At 37.3% G+C, this 18394-nt stretch overlaps 1 protein-coding gene across 5 annotated transcripts in view; it reads left to right on the forward strand.

Annotated features, from left to right (window-relative positions):
- SRBD1 (S1 RNA binding domain 1) overlaps positions 1–18394 on the forward strand; it is a 134682-nt gene that overhangs the window by 27500 nt on the left and 88788 nt on the right. For all 5 annotated transcript variants that reach the window (XM_049833474.1, XM_049833473.1, XM_049833476.1 and 2 more), the window contains 4 exons: positions 98–205; positions 8086–8243; positions 9439–9529; positions 10588–10695. In XM_049833474.1, coding sequence (XP_049689431.1) covers positions 98–205; positions 8086–8243; positions 9439–9529; positions 10588–10695 — 465 coding nt within the window. The remainder of the gene's footprint in view (positions 1–97; positions 206–8085; positions 8244–9438; positions 9530–10587; positions 10696–18394) is intronic.

Here is an 18394-nt window from a genome sequence, read left to right on the forward strand (position 1 = left end):
TCAATGTAGAAGTCTTTTTTTGAAAATACCATTTTTATCTGAGTTTTTGTGTATGTTCTTAAAATATTTTTTTCTTTCATTTTCTATTCTTTTGCAGATGGAGACCAAAACAATTTTTAAAACCAGAATTAATGAGGATACTACGGAATTCAGTAGAGGATGCATATAAACGCCTTATATATCCTCTCCTCTGTAGAGAATTCAGGTAAGCCCAGAATGAATGTCTATTTTCATACTACCAATTTCTTAACAATTCTCTCTCCAACTTTTTATTAAAATGTCTTTTATCCATTTGAAAATATCAGCATGTTTTAATCCTCTGTGCTTACAGAAGGAATGAGCTATGTAGTCTTGGTTCTGTAGATATAATTTGTGACCCTATCCAGTCTAGGCTACAGTAGAGAAATGATCTTTCTGTGACGACTTTTTAAATGATTACATATTGGTTGCTTGTACATTTATCTAATAAAATACAGTTTAGATCTACATCAGCATAATAGTTGTATCTTTATCCTTGTAGTAGCACAAATGGTTATGTCACTTAATCTTCCCAGCATCTCTTCATGTCACAGCAATAGTGCTGTCAGTGATGTTGACATTGTTCTGATTCCTCTTTTACCTGGCTGAAAGAAACCACCAAAGTTGGTGGTTGAAAATGTCCTTCATGTTTGTCATCTGTGCTTTGTGGTGAACAAATTAGTCATAGTGTTAGCCTGATACCATTTTGTGGGTATTGTGATGGCTCTAGAGAATTCGGTAAACTTATTTTGGGTGATACTGTAGTGATGTCATCAAAGTTACTTGTAAGATCTGTAACATTGTTCTAAATTTAAAGGAAATTTAAAACTTACTGTCAAAGTAACATTAATTAAATAGGGTATTTTCATGGTAGTATAGGAATTTACCACATAATTGAAATTATTTAATATGTCAAAAAGTCTACATTCTAAAAGCATTACCTTCTAATGGCTAACAGTACTTGAATACAAGAGAAGCTCCCCAAAGCATAACATGTTTGATTCTGGCAAGGCTTTCTGATATGTGACCTAAACTTTAATACCTGTTTTGAGGTAGTTCAAATGGAGTTTATCAAAGAGACCCTGTTTCTTGGACCAAAAATATTGAAATGACTTGTATCAAATGTATCAATAACTTGTTCGTTATTCATTACCTAAAATCAGCAACCACATTCTGAAACGTAGTTCTTCTGTACCTGCCTGGCTGTGGTCTTATGTTTCTGTTCAAAATGGAGTTGTTTTCCTGGCACTTCTTTTCCTGAGCATCATTGGCTGGGTATTCTATGTTCTTCCCCTCTGAAAAGAACTGTCAGCTAAAATTTTCAACAGCAGATATTGCTATTGCTAATGGCTTTTGGGTTTCTTCACTGCAGTATGTTGTGTTTGCTCATTACTTTGCAAGCCGGATTGTTTCATCGCCTTTGGTTAGTGACCATGTTTTTTGCTACTGTGAATTTCACAGATTTTTGAAAGTGCTGGGTTCACTTTTTTTTTGTGATCACTGTACACGTAGCTACTTTAGGGGAGGCACTGTGTCTATTGTTTGGCCAAAATAATGAACATCTCATGATGGTGTGTCCAACTGTTGGCTTCTGTCACATGAGTGTGAAAGTAGTTCTCATTCCTAGCCTTCTCTACAATTATACTCTTCTGAATAAAGAAAAAAAGACTTACCTTTTAAGGGGGTTTGGTTTTATCATAAGCAAACTGACAAAAGCGTTCTTCAATGCTCTTTTATTGTGTTTTTGCTTTGTGGTTACTGCCACAGGACTGTTGTGGCCTGTGTGTTGTGTATAATAGTGAGGGCTGCTGCAGCAGTAGGTTGCTGAATGTTTTCTGTTCTCTTAATTAAAAAAAAAGCTTCATTCCTTGCTACTTCCTAGATGTAGCTCACAAGTCATAAATGCAACGAATACAAAGCTTGTTGCCTGTTCCTGAGTGGATGTCTGCTTATGTTTTAGTCTTTGTGATAATTTTGCGTGATTGGTGGTATCTGGTTAGGAAAAGCTGAAACATCTCCTATAGAGGGGAATGCAAAGCACCTGCCAGTAGTATTCCTGGTCCATGACCACTTAACCCTTATCCTTTTTTTGTTCTCTTTCCGCCCACACCAGAAGCGGATTTTTAGGACTCTTGCAAAGGGCTGCTAAAGTATTCAATATCTCCTTTTAGCATTAATATTTCCAACCCACCCCCCACTGTTCTTTTTTTCTTTTCTTTTTATTATCATTAAATGTTGGAACAGAAAGTTTCCAAGGGTATATTGAAATTTCTGGTGCCTCTAGTGATCAGAAGAATGAAACTTGCCAGCAAGACAGTTACCTTATTTATTGTTTAATTTCCTTTCTTCCACTCTGTCAGATACCATCACTTCTTGTATCTGGTATAATAATGTCCAGTGTTGCTTTTGGCTCTTTGAAATACATTTTATTTTGTTGCAGTACTGCATGGAATGATTCCATCAGGATTTGATGAAAGTGGTGTGGCACAGACATATTTTTTAATGGATAATCCTTTCCTAATTTTCCATGCTTTTTCGAAGTGAGTGCTTTCTCTCCTCTGTCTTCAGGGACACAAACATTCCTCTGTATATCTTGTTTCGCACCTGAAGCTAGTTTGCAGATATTTTTCCACGGAAAGGATTGCCTCTCAGACTGTATATGGAAGTGGGGAGATTTAAATCTCAATTTAAATACTGACTCTTATAACATTGAATATAGAAGCTAGTAGGTCATGATTAGGTTATTTGCTTTTATTACAATATACCTGTTAGTGATACACAGTCTTGAGTGCTTCATAGACTTCAAGGGGGGGGCTTGAAATTCTGACTTGGTTGGTACTTTTTCATAAAGTAGCAACTGAAGGGTTTTGGTTTTTACAAAATAACCATTCCTCTTGTGCTTAGAGAGGAGGACTGCTATCCACCTCTGCCTTATATCTCTGCCATATTAATGAGAATTGTCACAAATTGGAAAAACATGAAGCTGGGCATCTTGCCATTTGGATGAAGCCAGTAGTGCACTGAAAAAGAGAAAGATACTACATTGTTTGAGGTGGCTTGATGTTTTTTCAAGGATCAAATGACTATCCCAAACTTGAAATTAAGGGCCAGTACGTGGGACAGTAGATCATGTCGTTGATACAGGTGTTGTGTAAGAGACAGAAAAGATGTCTACATTTGAAATTAAAAAATACAGGATATTATGTAATAGAAAGGACATACGTTATGTTCCCCCATGCACCTGGAACTTTCAGTAACATTTCCTTTTACTATAAAAGTTTCTGTATATCCATGCCAATTTTAAACATGATTTCCATAAGGTGCACATAACTAATAGCATGTGTTTAGGGGCAATTTTAATTCCTGCACTAGTCTCCCTTCACAGGTGGACTGATGTGTGTTTGCAGTGTGGGAGGACTTGGTGTTGTGGGCAATAGGGACCCCGTATCTCTGGTATACATGGAAAGCTGGAACTTGGCCTGTCTCTGTACAAAGCCTCCAGTCCAAGAGCATTCAGCCTTCCCTTGTTTACAAGCCACTTTTAAACTTCATTGGTATGCACGTATGACTGGTTGAATCTTTGTTGTGCACATATGTAGAAGATCCATACAGCTGTGAGGCTTAAGTATTTGCTTTGTTTTCTCTGGTCTCTCACAAGTGGCATCAAATTTTTCTGTCCCTGGACTCTCCCTGGAAGAAGCTCATTCTGTGGTTTACATTATTTTTGTTTAATTTTTTAAGAATGGGAGAAGGATGCTGCAAGACTGAATGATCAGGAAATGAAATGAAGGAAAAGAAAATACTACTACTACCAATAATAAACTAAAATTCAGTGGAGATGAGTGTAAAATGATGCTTGTGAAGGGAAATAATTCTCCTTTTATAGAGAAAATTATGACCTCTAAGCTATCCTGACATGGGAAAGATGCACTGGCACTGTGGAAGGTAGCTCCACATAAATGTTAAGTGCACGGAAGATAAGGTTATTTAAGGAATAAAGACAAAACACAGAACCTTTTGAGTTAGTTGGCCTGTATTTGCAATAATAGTGGTCATTTTGGTCCCCTTAACTCGGGGTGGAGGGAGGTAGTAAAAGGATTCATTAGAACTGGAAAAGGCCCATTGAAGGGGAACAAGTTATGAAATAATTTCTGTGTGAAGAAGGATTGACTAGCTGTTGTGGTTTAACCCCAGCCAGGAAGTAAGCACCATGCAGCCACTCGTTCACTTTCCCCCCACCCAGTGGGATGGGGGAGAAAATAAAAGAAAAAGTAAAACTCGTGGGTTGAGATAAAGACAGTTTAATAGGACAGAAAGGAAGAAAATACTACTACTACCAATAATAAAATTACAATGATAATAATAAAAGAACTGGAATATACAAAACAAGTGATGCACAGTGCAATTGCTCACCACTTGCTGACCAATGCCCAGTTAGTCCCCAGCCAGTGATCTTGGCCCCTGCCTCAGCCAGCTCCCCCCATTTTATATACTGGGCATGACATCATATGGTAGGGATTATTCCGTTGGCCAGTTTGGGTCAGCTGTCCTGGCTGGGTACCCTCCCAATTTCTTGTGTCACTCCAGCCTTCTCACTGGCTGGGCAGAGAAGCGGAAAAATCTTTGACTTAGTCTAAACACCACTTAGCAACAACTGAAAACATCAGTGTGTTATCAACATTATTCTCATACTAAATCCAAAACATAGCACTGTACCAGCTCCTAGAAAGAAAATTAACTCTATCCCAGCTGAAACCAGGACACTAGGCTATGACTCTTCAGCTTGGAAAAGAGAGGACTTAGAGATGAATGGTGTGTGAAGAATGGCACAGGGTTTCTGGGATAGGTCTAGATAGATGTTTCTAGGGATAAATTTTTAATCTCTTCTAGTATAAGACCTAGGGGGCCATAAAAATTAAAAAGAATCAGCTTCCAACCAAAAGGCGGCAGCTATTTGCAATTTGTGATGGACCTGCAGAACTTGCTGCCAACAGACTACGTGGATGCAAGAAACGTGCGTGGGTTCAGTAGCAGGCCTGATAGTTGGACAAGAGATCCAATATGGATTACTAAAGAGACAAATCTTGTCAAGCTCAGGAAATACTCTGAGCTGGAAATAGTTGGAGGCTAGGATACGGTTATGGGACAGGTATACTAGTGCTGCTGTATCGGCTCCCTAGGCAGCTGCTTACAGTCACACTTGGAGACAGGATACTGGGATAGAGGGACCACTTACCTGAACTAGTGCAGCCATTCCCATATTCTTGTTTTTAGTGGTAGCAATATAGTGTCTGCTCTTTGGTGCTGAGGGCGCATTTGAATTGCTAAGGAGTCTTAGAATGCATGTATACTCTTCATCTCACTTTAAGTCATGTCTGTGTTAATTTGGTGTACTCGATACAGAAACAAAAAGCATGGGAATATAAGGGAGCCTTTTGCTGTTGCATGCTTTCTTAGAAAATGTTCAATCAATAATGTTTGAAAGAATCTAGGCCTATCTCTAGACTGCTTTACAAATGAGGGATGATGAGGACTTAGCAGTTCTTTCTGTACCACTGTGGGACGAGACAGAGCTGAGCTGTTTTTTTCAGTTGGATCCTGGGCAAATTCAAGTCAGACTCTTAAGTTCTTCCACATCTGAAAATTGCTCAGAACAGCTTCATATCCCATCATGTTAAATAGCCCTTATGAGGGTTGTCTTTGAGCTATTTGTAGCCTGCTTGTGTCATGCATTGATTGACCTAAACAACTTGAGTAATTTCCCCTGTCCCATTCTTATAGGGTTAGTTAACTGGAATGCAGGTTTTTTCTTCTGTAAAACTAAACCCAGATGCTACTTTTTAAAGTGATGACTAAAAGGAAAAGGAGTATAAGGGCACTGGCTACTCTTTAAGTTATACAAAGGCTTTACTGGATTGCTTTTGCTTGCCTAATTATTGTAGTTATTGACAATGTAATGCAGCTGAAAATGGCAATGAGTATCTGCAAAAGAAAAAAAATCAACTAGGTTATAAATATTTGTGTCCCCATTACATTTTCAATTTTGCTTTTCTTATATAAGATGCCATACCATTACAAAAATACTTGTCCTTATCAGTCATTGTCTTACTGGCCACATCTGACAAATAAGACATCATGCATCTTGTACACCTTCACTCAACAAGACTGATTTGTTTCTCATAACACTCTGTGGTAAGTGTTCTTGCTTAAAGTCATTGAAGTAAATCCTTGCTGCGCTAACTCGCTTCTTTCTGTTGAAAAACATGGAGGAGAAAGTTAGGGAACATCATAGCCCCATAAGCTTTCTAGTTTGGTTCTGAGGAAGCAGAATACCTTCTTAGAAAGACTTCAATTCTATACACTTGTGTAGAATGTAATCTGCAGACAAAATTAAATGCCTCATGAGTCATGGTATGTTAGCAATTAATTGGATAGACCCTTCCAGTTTCTTTCTAGTACCTCTCAGCCTAAATGATCATCCTTTTTTTGCTGGGTAGTGATTTTTTTTTCCTCCAGAACTGGGAAGTTATGATGAATTCAATCCATGCCTTCTCCAAACCCACTTTTTTGCAGTTAGGTATCAGCTTTGATGGGAAGTTGTTATTCACCCTGTGATGGGTTGACCCTGGCTGGTCGCCAGGTGCCCACCAAAGCTGTTCTATCACTCCCCCCTCCTCAGCTGGACAGGGGAGAGAAAATATAACAAAAAGCTTGTGGGTCGAGATAAGGACAGGAGAGATCATTGACTAATTACTGTCATGGGCAAACCAGACTCAGCTTGGGGAAAATTAACTCAATTTATTACAAATCAACCGGAGCAAGGTAATGAGAAATAAAACCAAATCTCAGAACACCTTCCCTCCACCTCTCCCTCCTTCCCAGGCATGACTTCACTCCTGGATTTCTTCACCAAGCCCCCCCCAGCAGCGCAGGGGGATGGGGATGGGGTTTACGGTCATCACACGTTATTTTCTGCTGCTTCATCCTCCTCAGGGGGAGGGCTCATCACACTCTTCCCCTGCTCCAGCATGGGGTCCCACCCACGGGAGACAGTCCTCCACGAATTTCTCCAATGTGGGCCGTTCCCACAGGCTGCAGTTCTTCACAGACTGCTCCAGCATGGGCCCTTTCCATGGCGTGCGGTCCTTCAGGAGCACACTGCTCCAGCGTGGGTCCCCCACGGGGTTACAAGTCCTGCCAGAAAACCTGCTCCGTGGGCTCCTCTCTCCACAGATCCGCAGGTCCTGCCAGGAACCTGCTCTAGCGCGGGGTTCCCACGGGGTCACAGGCTCCTTCGGGAACCCACCTGCTCTGGTGTGGGGTCCTCCCCGGGCTGCAGGTGGAGATCTGCTCCACCGTGGACCTCCGTGGGCTGCAGGGGGACAGCCTGCCTCACCAGGGTCTTCCCCACGGGCTGCAGGGGAATCTCTGCTCCGGTGCCTGGAGCATCTCCTCCCCCTCCTTCTTCACTGACCTTGGGGTCTGCAGGGTTGTTTCTCTTACATGTTCTCACTCCTCACTCCGGCAGCTTCTTTCTCCGCGTCCCAACTTTTTTTCTTTCTTAAAAATGTTATCACAGAGGCGTTACCACTCTCACTGATGGGCTCAGCCTTGGCCGGCGGTGGGTCCGTCTTAGAGCCGGCTGGTATGGGCTCTCTCTTAAATACAGGGGAAGCTCCCAGCAGCTTCTTACAGAAGCCACCCCTGTAAGCCTCCCCACCCCCCACCCCCCCACCCACCCCCCCCCCGCTACCAAAACCTTGCCACACAAAACCAATAATACACACTCAAAATTAGGAGTTGATGTTTTAATGTTAGTTGGTATGTGTACATTCTTATAGGTGTTTCTATTTTACTTTTTCTGTTGATTTACTTTCTTAGAACCAGAACGAAATGATCATATAGCTGATCCTTTTTTAGAAGTGTCAAAAACTTAGTTGGAAGCGTAATATTTAATTAAAGATAATGAAAACATGATTGGAAAAATCCTTACAACTTTGGAATAATTCAAATGTGCATTTGAAAGCTAATTGAGGGGAAAATGTTTTTTGCTTTCATCCTTCTAAGATCAAAGTTGACATCTGATGCAGAGAAAGAGTCTGTGATGATGTTTGGGAGAAATCTCCGGCAGTTGCTTCTGACCAGCCCTGTGAGGGGCCGTACTTTGATGGGAGTAGATCCTGGCTACAAACACGGCTGCAAGTTGGCAATTATTTCACCAACCAGTAAGTTTCAATTCCAAGTGTTTTTTAAAGGACCGGTAAAAATATATTCATTTAGAGGAAATGATAGTTTCAAAACCTACTTTTTTATTAAATGGGTTCTTTTTTTTTTTAAGCTTTTAGTGCTTTCCATGCATCCTGTCATGCAAAAGCCTTTCTTCAGCCTTAAGGTTAAGTTTCTGCCACCTGGGTTCCTGTGTCTCCTTTGGTGTTATTACTCCTCTCTAAAATAGAATTTAAAAATCTCTTCTGCCTTCTTGAATACAGGTTCAAATAATTGTGCCTCTCAGTCAGCAAAGAGAACACCTGGCATTTTTATTGTTTAACAAAGAACTTTAATTTAAATACTTTTTATAAATGCTTTTTTTCATGTGTAATATCTTGGACATCTGGACACTTTATCAGCCCTTTTTGTTTAGCAGTGTATGTGTTAATGTGAGAAGTCAGAAACATTTTATTGGCCAAACTTTTTAGTTCAGTTTTTAGACAGATATATAACAGAGCCTTTTCAGTTCATCCTAGTCTGATCTAGGGATACATATCTCCTTAGGCCCATCCAAAAATGGTTTGTTTTCCTTTTATTTTGTCATTGCTTTTTGTCTGAGATGATGTCCACCCAAGGTGAGTGTAAGGAAAGATGTGTCCTTGACACATGTTAAAATGGCAATAAAGGTAAGGTAAATGTTTAGTAGCTTGCATTGCACCATAAGCAATCAGTACCAGTTAATACAGTTATTTCCAAATCTGGTAGATGGGATGATGGCAAGAGCTGCCATTGGAGTTCTAGAGCTCCTGGACTGCAACTGCATTCCTAATTTTCATCCCTCTTTACTGGATCTGTAAAATGTACTAGGCTAGAGCAATACATCTTTTGCAGTGAATTACTGTTTTTCTCTTTGATAATATAGTAGACTTTATTTGCCTAATATGTCTAGATGCTTATTGTTTGTTTTGTGGATATGTCACCAGGGAAGTAGAAAATGTATCAACTCATTTTGCTTTCAGCAAAAGCAGCCAAAGCATTTTTGTCCTCTGCCCACAATACATTTCTTCTAATTGGATACAAAAAGAAAAGGGAAAGATGGCTTATTATGAAGCTTTCTTTGTGAATCATCAAAATAATTTCAGTAGTTTCACAGGATATAGCTCTTGGATCTTTGTGTTTTTTATCAAACATCTTTGCTTTTTGCTGTTCTAGGTCAGATACTCCATACCGATGTCGTTTACTTGCATTCTGGTCAAGGATTTCGTGAAGCTGAGAAGATAAAGAGGCTTCTGCTACGTTACAAGTATGCTAAAGAAACTAACATTTATTACTCTTTCTTACCAAACATAATGAAAATCTTCACTATATACATACTTCCTTTGGAATAAGGTGGAATACAAATTCTACTGATTTAACTGGAATTCTTCTTCTTTTTTTTTTAATGTAGTTCAGAGCTTATTTTTATTTTGGTCTATGTTCATGCTTTTGCACTATGTATAAGTTAGAAGCATATGAAATCAAACCATGGCTGCATGCTATGAATGTATCCCTATAAAGCTCTGTCAATCTATTTATTTTTAGGAATAGAAATTAACATTCAGCTAAGGAATAAGTTTAGCCTCACTCTTCCTACCCTCCCGCAACCCCCAAACTACTCATCAATCTTTTCTTCTTCCAAAAGCCACATTTAGTCTTTGGAAGAATTTTATTAAGCAGAGGAAATCCTGCTCAGATAGATCTCCAGACGGACTTGCAAATAGGGGCAGCAGCATGATTAAATGGTTATTGTGTCCAACTGTTTTGGGATCCCCTGTGGACAGACATCTGGTCCACTGAGTCAGCTGCTGAACTGCCACAGCGTACAGTCCAGTTTATCTTTAAGCATTAAACAAGGTGATTTGATGGCTGACTGGCTGTGGTGGGGCCAGTCAGCAGCAATGACCTGGCAAGCTGTTGCAAACCATGATGTTCCCATTAAGGAATTAAGATTCTGATTGCTTGGGCTTCTGCCCTTTTTCATGACTCATAACAGATGAGGGAAATATGAAGTGAAAGGGTTTAAGGACTGTAAATAACATTACATTTATGAATATAAAGTATCATTTTTTGTTTTTCTGCTTATATTACTGCTGTTCAGTTCCATTACAAATGAGTGAAAATTTTGATTAATCTCTTGAACTGTCACATTGAAAACCTGTTAAACACAATGTGATACTACTAGGAATATGTTTTCGTTAAATCCAGGCCTTGTGTTATATAAAAAAAAGATGTATTGGTTATTGCTGTGGATTGAATGTTATGTATGAAAAAGTCTAAAAGAATCATTGAGAATAATTGTTCATTTTTTTACCTGGTGCAAAGCTGCAGCACTGTTGTGATTGGCAATGGCACGGCCTGCAGAGAAACAGAAGCTTACTTTGCTGACTTAATTATGAAGAAATATTTTGCACCACTGGATGTTGTTTACTGGTAAGGTCGCTTTGCTTGCTGGGTTGTTCATCTGTTCAGCATATTTTAACTTAGCAGGTACTTTTAAATGTAAATTTTTGAAGTATTTCTTTTTGTTGCCTTGTCTGTCTTTGAGTCAAGTTTGACTCAACCTTCTAGCCAAAGGAAAATGGCTGTAGGTCTTTGGAACATGAAAGTAGTTCTGCTGAGTCAGTAAGAGACTCACTGAAGCATTTTATTTTGACTTCCTGATGTTCACTCCGTTGCTATTATCATTGTAACAAAGTATGTGAGAATAGCAGCTCAAACAGCCAAGGGCCTGTTTGGCATTGTGTGTTTATTTCTTGATAAATGAGGCTTAAATGCAAACGATAAAGCTTGTGTTGTCTGACTACAGTATGGAATGCTTGCTAATCCTATGGTTATTAAATTGTCTGGAAATAAATATTTTGTTAGTACCTAGCAGAAAGTATTGAAGGTATTTATCCTCTTTAAACTTCAAATTTTACCCATTAGTTTGTTGAATTCAAACTAAACTATCCTGCTGTTGGTTTGGATGGAAACTGTACTATATCACTTTCTTTTTTTCCCATGCAGAACTGCTCTTTTTTTTTTTTTTTTAATTCACACCTTTATTTTTTTAAAACATTTTCGGTGATTTACCTTGGATTATCTTTTGTATTGAGGTTTAACAGCAGGATTTAGTTTTTGCTGTCTTAACATAATGAAATAAGTTATCTACATTTTTGAAAAAGTTATGGCCTTTCTCTGTTCAAACTACTATATACATTTAATGGACCCTTTTCTCCATGGGTTAGAAAGTTATCTTGCAGAAATGGTGAACAAATGTATTATTCCTACTAACTTTATGCTATCATTTAATTGCACTTGTTCTTTGTTTCTAAGATTCCTAAGTAAATTTGTACAAGATCTGATACTTAAGTCTCCTTTGATTCCAGGATAATACATAGTAAGGTTTTTCTGATTTTTAATTGCTTGCAAGTAAGGAAGGAGGCTGTTCAAGCTTCTGAAAAATTAGGCATCTTCTTTCCTGAATCCAACTCGAAAACAGTGTTTTTTTAATGACTGCAGGGAATGGAAATCACTTCATACTGTGCGGGTTTTGGCAAATGTTTTATTTCACTGTTGTTCACTTCATATAGTTTAAAAATTCATTATGTTGACAGAAGCACTTTGTATGAAAGAGTAATAGTGAATTTTTTTATTTATTGATCATATGCTACAAAATGTTAATAACTAGTTTACACAGAAAAATTATTTATATGATACTGTGGTGGTTGGTTTCCTCACAGTGTTTTCCTCTTTTGCTTTAATACTTTCTCCCTGTTTATAGTTCAAGATTATAAAATTTGCAAAATAATTATCAGTATTGATTTTTTTGTGGCCAGTAGAGCTACCAAGTTCTTAGAACTGATAAAAGCACTTGTGAAATAGGAATTGGTATAAATGCTCTAAGGCAGAAGTCGGGTTATCGAGCTGGTTGTTTTTTCTAGTAGTGACAGATAATTTTTTGAACTTCCACTTTTTCTGAAACTTGTTGTGATATTTGTTGGAAAAAAATATAAATGCAGTTGTTTAACTTGCCAGATTACTTACTGAAAGTGAAAATTAGCATAATTAAAAGCATTTTTGCTTTCAGTATATGTTTACATTGTTAATGGTTTTCTTGCTCTGTGCTCATATATGGTGAAGAGCTAGTCCCTACTTCAGAATTACTATACAGAACACTGAAGTAGTGCATATTAAAATAAAAATCAAGAATGTAATTTTTTTTGTACTGTGTGCTATCGGCAACATTTGATGCTGTTGAACTTTGTAGACTGCTGTTTGTGTGTGCATTTATATGTGTGGGTTTACAAATAAGCTGGGCTTGCAGTTCTCGTGTCTCTTCACATTTTGACAGTCTTGACTGACTTCCTTGAAAATTGAGGTTCCCATGTTGTTTTTCTGCTAAACTAGTTTTATGCACATCTCATTGCATTATCCAGTGCTAGGGTTTCCCAGCCATGCTGCTGTATCCTGCAAGGTAGTTACTCTGTTTGCTTTCTAGCTTAAGAAAACTTTCTCCTTAATCCCCTTGGTATTTCTTAGTAACAGAAAGGAATGATGAGTCCAGATATCCACCCCCTCACTTCTAATAATCCAATGAAATGCCTGGAATTTATGTCAGTCTGAGTTCAAAAATATAAGTGATACTTACTAAATGAGGAACAATTAGTACAGAATTATCATTTGAGCAATAGGTGACAGTAGGCATACATTGTGAGAACTGCTATACCTTTTGAGCATAACTGTGAAAGATGACTTAGAAGAATGTGCTCTGCTGATCTTTTTTTTTTTTTTTTTTAATAAAAAAGTCTCCCAGAGCATGCTCTCTCTGATCAAAAGAACTTTTCTGTTTCCATGTAGAGTCTTCCCTTGATTGTTGTTTTCTTATGATAGGGGAAAATAGAAGGGCTTTGTTTATACATAGCCTGACTACAGATCTCTAATCAGTTCTGTTTATAAATTATTTTTCAATTAAAATCCCTAAGAAACAATTTAGGTAATGTTGGAACAGTTAATTTATAAAGATGATCTACTTCAGGTTGCAGCTGTAACTAAAAAATGGATTTACAAATCAATTTAGTGTTTGAATTGTGGGGGAAAAAATAACTCCAAACCAAAACAAGACCAAAAAAACCCACAAAACAAAAACCCTCCAGTACTTAAACTGTAACAGAATGAGTCGGTTGCATCTAACATGATACCGTTTCCCAAGCATCAGCTTCTTGCAGCGATGCACTGAGCAGCACAAAGGTGGAAATCCTTGCCCAGCAAAACAGAGCTCATTTCATTGCTGTTTGCAAGTTTCAGAGAATTGCCAATTGTATTTGTGTTTACAATCTTTTTCCTTAAAGGAGTCCAAATGTAATGTGGCTTGGCAGATACGGCTGGACTGATTTATAGTGCTTTAAAACCAAAATCCCAATCAACTTCTTAAGCCGTCATTCAGAAAGGTGGCTGATAGAGAGGTACTACAGACTTTGGCTTCCTTGGCAAATAAAGGTTGTAATATGATAACTACTTACATTTCTTGTCAGAAGTGGAGAATAGGATCACAAACGATTATAAAAAAATAAAAATCTGTTCATACTCTTATGTCCAGTTCATCATATGGAACATGGATCATGCGTCTCCAGGGAAATGAGAAAATAATAGAGCCTGTAATTTTAGAAAGAAAGTGTGTGCAGTTGATACATGCAAAAATAATCTGGACAGGTATGCACTCTAATGAAGGTTAATGATAATAACCAGCTGAACACTTAATTGGTTGCATGTATGTGCAGTACATGCTGAAATTGTCTACTACTAAAGTCCTCTACAATAATTTCAGACTTGTGCACGAAGTTGTTCCTTGGCTTCAGTATCTGACTCTAGTGAACCACTTAACTACAGACTTGAATGAGAACACTTTCACTTTTTTAGTTGTGAAAAAATTCACAATTTCAGTTGTATCAGTACCAAAAGAGACTTTCAAAATCATTTTCTTCATTTCAGTTTCTCTCAAAACCATTACAATATTTCATTTGATCACTGCTTTGTCTTTTTTAGTGCTAGTAAATATGTGAATAGCAAGCAATTAAAGTAACAAATCCTCAGCAATGGCAAGTACAAATTACATATAGTTTTACTGAAGTTTTCCAAAGAGAAGACAAAGAGAAGACAGTAGGAAATGAAGCACATGGCACAATTTTTCATGTGGTTTAAAAACCTGTCTGGACTCAGTTTGACAGTTTTTGATTTAAAGCAAATATTTTTCACTTTTTTTTGTCACCAACATGCTTTCAGGTACCTTCATCCAACCTAAACAACTGCAGGACTTACTTTTTTGGTTTTGTTTTTTTTTTTTTTAAAGTAGCTTCCCTTTTAGAGCTATGTTTATTGACTTAGATTAGGACTGGACTAGAGCCCAGTGACAGTCATATCTAGTCTTCAGGTTTTTTGTTACAAATCAGTTTTTGTTGCAAGGTTCAATAAATATTTTTGCTTATTTATATTAGTTCTATTGTGAGTTCTTGCCAAAGATACATTGTATTATAACCAAAACAGATGTTCTGGTTTAGACAAGTGTATTTGTTTTAACAGAGCCAGAAATGTAAATGAAACAACAGTGTGTTCAGCAATAGCATGGCAGATGATGAACTTTTAGGATTTCATTGGCCTTTTTGGATGAAAATCTTGAAAAAATATATCAGGAATCTCATTCTGTATTTTGATCACTGCAGCTGTTTTTCTTTGGTTGCTGTCAGTTGTAGGCATCTTGGAAATGAAAGCTATCTGAATGACAGGTGATCTATGCTAGAGCAGGACAACACAAACAGCTCAATCATCATATTTGGAAAAATAAAATCACAATTTTTCTTTCAGCCTCAGTGATTTCATTGTCACAATACAAACTTTTTACTGGTCTGACTTTTCTTATGTGCTTGTTATACTAATGCACGCTCAGAATAAAGTATTTCAGCTCATATTTAAAAGCAAGTTTGATAGGCATCATGAATCGTTAATTGTTTTCAACAAGCAGTAAAGAATGCAGCCAGGCAAGTGTATTTTGTTGTTGTTTTTTAGGTGTCTTGGTGTTTAATTTTTGTTATACTTGGTTTTAAATTTTATATAAAATCCTTTTCTGCTACTTTCAGCAAAATGTTTTCTTGCTCTTGAGACTTTATAAGCAATGTAATTAATAATGTACTGCTGTTTAAGTTCAAACACTTCTGTACTGTGACAAATAGGGGAAAGTCTGTAATGTCTTGTAAAGTTCTTATTGGGTTTTCTTTAATGTTTAAATTGTCTGCTTTAGAATACTTAGAAATGATCTGCTAAGTTAGAATAGGACTGTTTAATACCTTTTGAAGTTGGACCTTGGTAGCAAGAAATTGATTTGGAAATGTTTTTTCTACAGGATTTTAGGTCCACTTGTATTTTATAGGTGTCTGCACATGCTTTAAATATCCTTTTCAATTTAAATGTGTGTTTTATGTTGTTGAATATCTACATTATACTCTCTCAGCTTTAACAAATGCCACTTTCAAGTTCCATGCCTCTACATTTCTAATGTTACACTAGCTTAATTCCCATTACTTTTCTGCTTCATAGCACTCGCAGTTTGAAAGGGACCTAACATTTGGGTTCACATTATGATAATTAGGTTTCAAAGCAGTGTGGGGGGATTAAGATGTCTGAAGTCTAGTTGCTGAATAAAGTTCAGAACTACTTGTAAAACTTGTTTGAGTGGTTAACAGAAGTGGTTTTATTTATTCAGTGCTCATGCACATTAATCCGTATTTCATCAGGTACCCACAGTGCTGTAACTCTAGATATGACCTTGGGACTTAATTTACCCCATCTCAGTTTTCCTTATTAATGTGCCATGAAAGAGGTACATGAAAGATAGCCAACATCAAAGCACCTTTTCAAATAAAGTGGTTGATATGAATCCTCTGGTATTTAACACTGTCTGTCAAATGTTTCAGCTGGTTTGCATCCTTTTACAAGCTATTGCTTGCTGCATTAATGCAGTTGTTTCAAGTGTATTGAGAGTACAAAGGGGGAGTAGGGATATGGGAAACTTTATTCCTATTTCTTTTTGATTATATTTTCTTTAAGCTGTTATTTTTGTCTTTTAAGCTATATAATTCTATTGATGACACACTTATGTACGCACAGCTACACACCTGAGGAGGCCGTTAGATGCCTGATACAGAAGGTAGAAAGTAGTTTGGAAAGTTTTGGCAAAAAGAATACATATTCAGCAGAAACAATACACACGTCTGAAATGTGCACTGAAGAACCTTTGTTCTGCTTTCATCTCTTTCAAGCTCTAGTGGAGTCATGAGAAGTCCTAAACAATGAAGAAATAATTTGAGGAACAAACAGGTTTAAAATGTGCATGAAGAGGACATAGTCAATGAAAACATTTTAAATTACTTAGTGAGTTCCAGCCAAACTGTCTTCTGTCCGTCACCTAAAAGTTACTTTGTTGTGATTATTTACCACAGCTGAGTAAGAACTCATGATCATGCACACTTCAAATGAAAAACGACTTTGTGTGTATTTATATTTACAGGAGACAGTCCTGTCAATTGGAACCTCACTCTGTATAGAGACTTCTTCCTCCTACTCTTGGTTATTCATAACTTCATGTAGTAATTAGTCTATTGTTTGGCATAGCGTGGACTGTAATAGGTGTCCTCATTTAAAATAGTATCCGATGTTTGTTCCTGGTGCAACCACAGAGTAGTATTTACATTGAGCTGAACCCATACTATATTCAAAACGGGAAATTCAGAAGTCATCTTAGATTCTGAAGCAGCCCAAGAACGCAAATATTCCCCTCTGCCCGAGCTCTGTTGCTTATTTTAGAAGTTTACTGTAGACACTAGTACCATTTCTAGTTGTGTTTTTCTGAGGGGAGGAAAAGAAATGGGTTAGCAAGTAAAGATACAGTGGCACAGGTGAAATAGGATATGATAATTTCTGGTTTGTATAGCATGAATTTGAAACTTTTTAAAACAAACTTTATAACCAATACACTTGACAATTCTAGAACTATCTTTGAATTCAATTTCAGAGAAATAACTTCACAGTTTTTAAGATGAGAGCAAGGGCTAATTGGGAGTATGTCAATGTAGTTAAAGAGATTATGAATTTCTTTAAGTTCAGAAAAAGACTAATATATATGTGCAGTCTAGACTTTAGCAATGTGAAGGCACATGGTCAGGAAGTAAACGTAACCAGTGAAAGAAATATAGATCTTGAGGAAAGTCCATTTTTCCAGAACACTAGTACATGTCATTTGATTTGGGTCCAAGGCAATCTATGGCAAAACAGTCTTAGGTGAGAGAAAGGAAAGTTATTAATGTAACTACCCTTCTAAGCTTTCTCTTTCTAAGAGAAAGTCCTAGTAACAGTAATATAAGCTATGATTTTAAGTTATGTATTCTCAATGTCTAAATATCTTCAAATCTTTAAAGGATACTAAGCGGACAGACAAAAAAGTCACTTCTGTAAAATTAGGAAAGATTTTAGGATGAAAAGCCACTAAGCATGTGACAATATGTTCAAGAGCAACTTTGCATGCTCTTCAATTAGAGATATGCTGATCTCAAATATAGTCTTGCAAATCATATGATAAATGTGAGAAATTGATAAGAATAATTCCTCTCCCCCTCCCCCCCCCCTTTTTAACACAGAAGTCATTTGTTGTTTTTAGGATTGCAAAATGATGTCTCTATTTTCAGTTTTATTTTATGCTCCCCACTGAGCAGTAGTTTGTACACAGGCTGTTTTCTTGCAGATCTTTGTTATTTTCAGATAAATAAACCAGCTTTTTTTTTTTAAGGTAATCAGCTAGAAGACATTTGGTATTGCAATACAACAGAAGTCAGGTGAAGAGGAAGAACCATCCAAAAATATTTACAAACACAAAACAAGAATATGTTGGAAAGGTAAAAGGTTGAGAGGTGCCAGAGAAAGGATATGTAATGAGCAAGTGCTACTGTTTCTGCATGGAGTGTGCATAGCAGGTCCCCTGTGAGCAGTTTTGGAATGCATGTATTGCGTGAGGTAGATTCATAGAGCAACACTGGGCGTTTAATTCCTAAAGCTCACTTAAGATGAAATCAGATTTTTACCAAATACATGTAGCAGTGATTTT

This window comes from Accipiter gentilis, chromosome 30 (assembly GCF_929443795.1).
Source record: "Accipiter gentilis chromosome 30, bAccGen1.1, whole genome shotgun sequence".
Lineage (NCBI taxonomy): Eukaryota > Metazoa > Chordata > Aves > Accipitriformes > Accipitridae > Astur > Astur gentilis.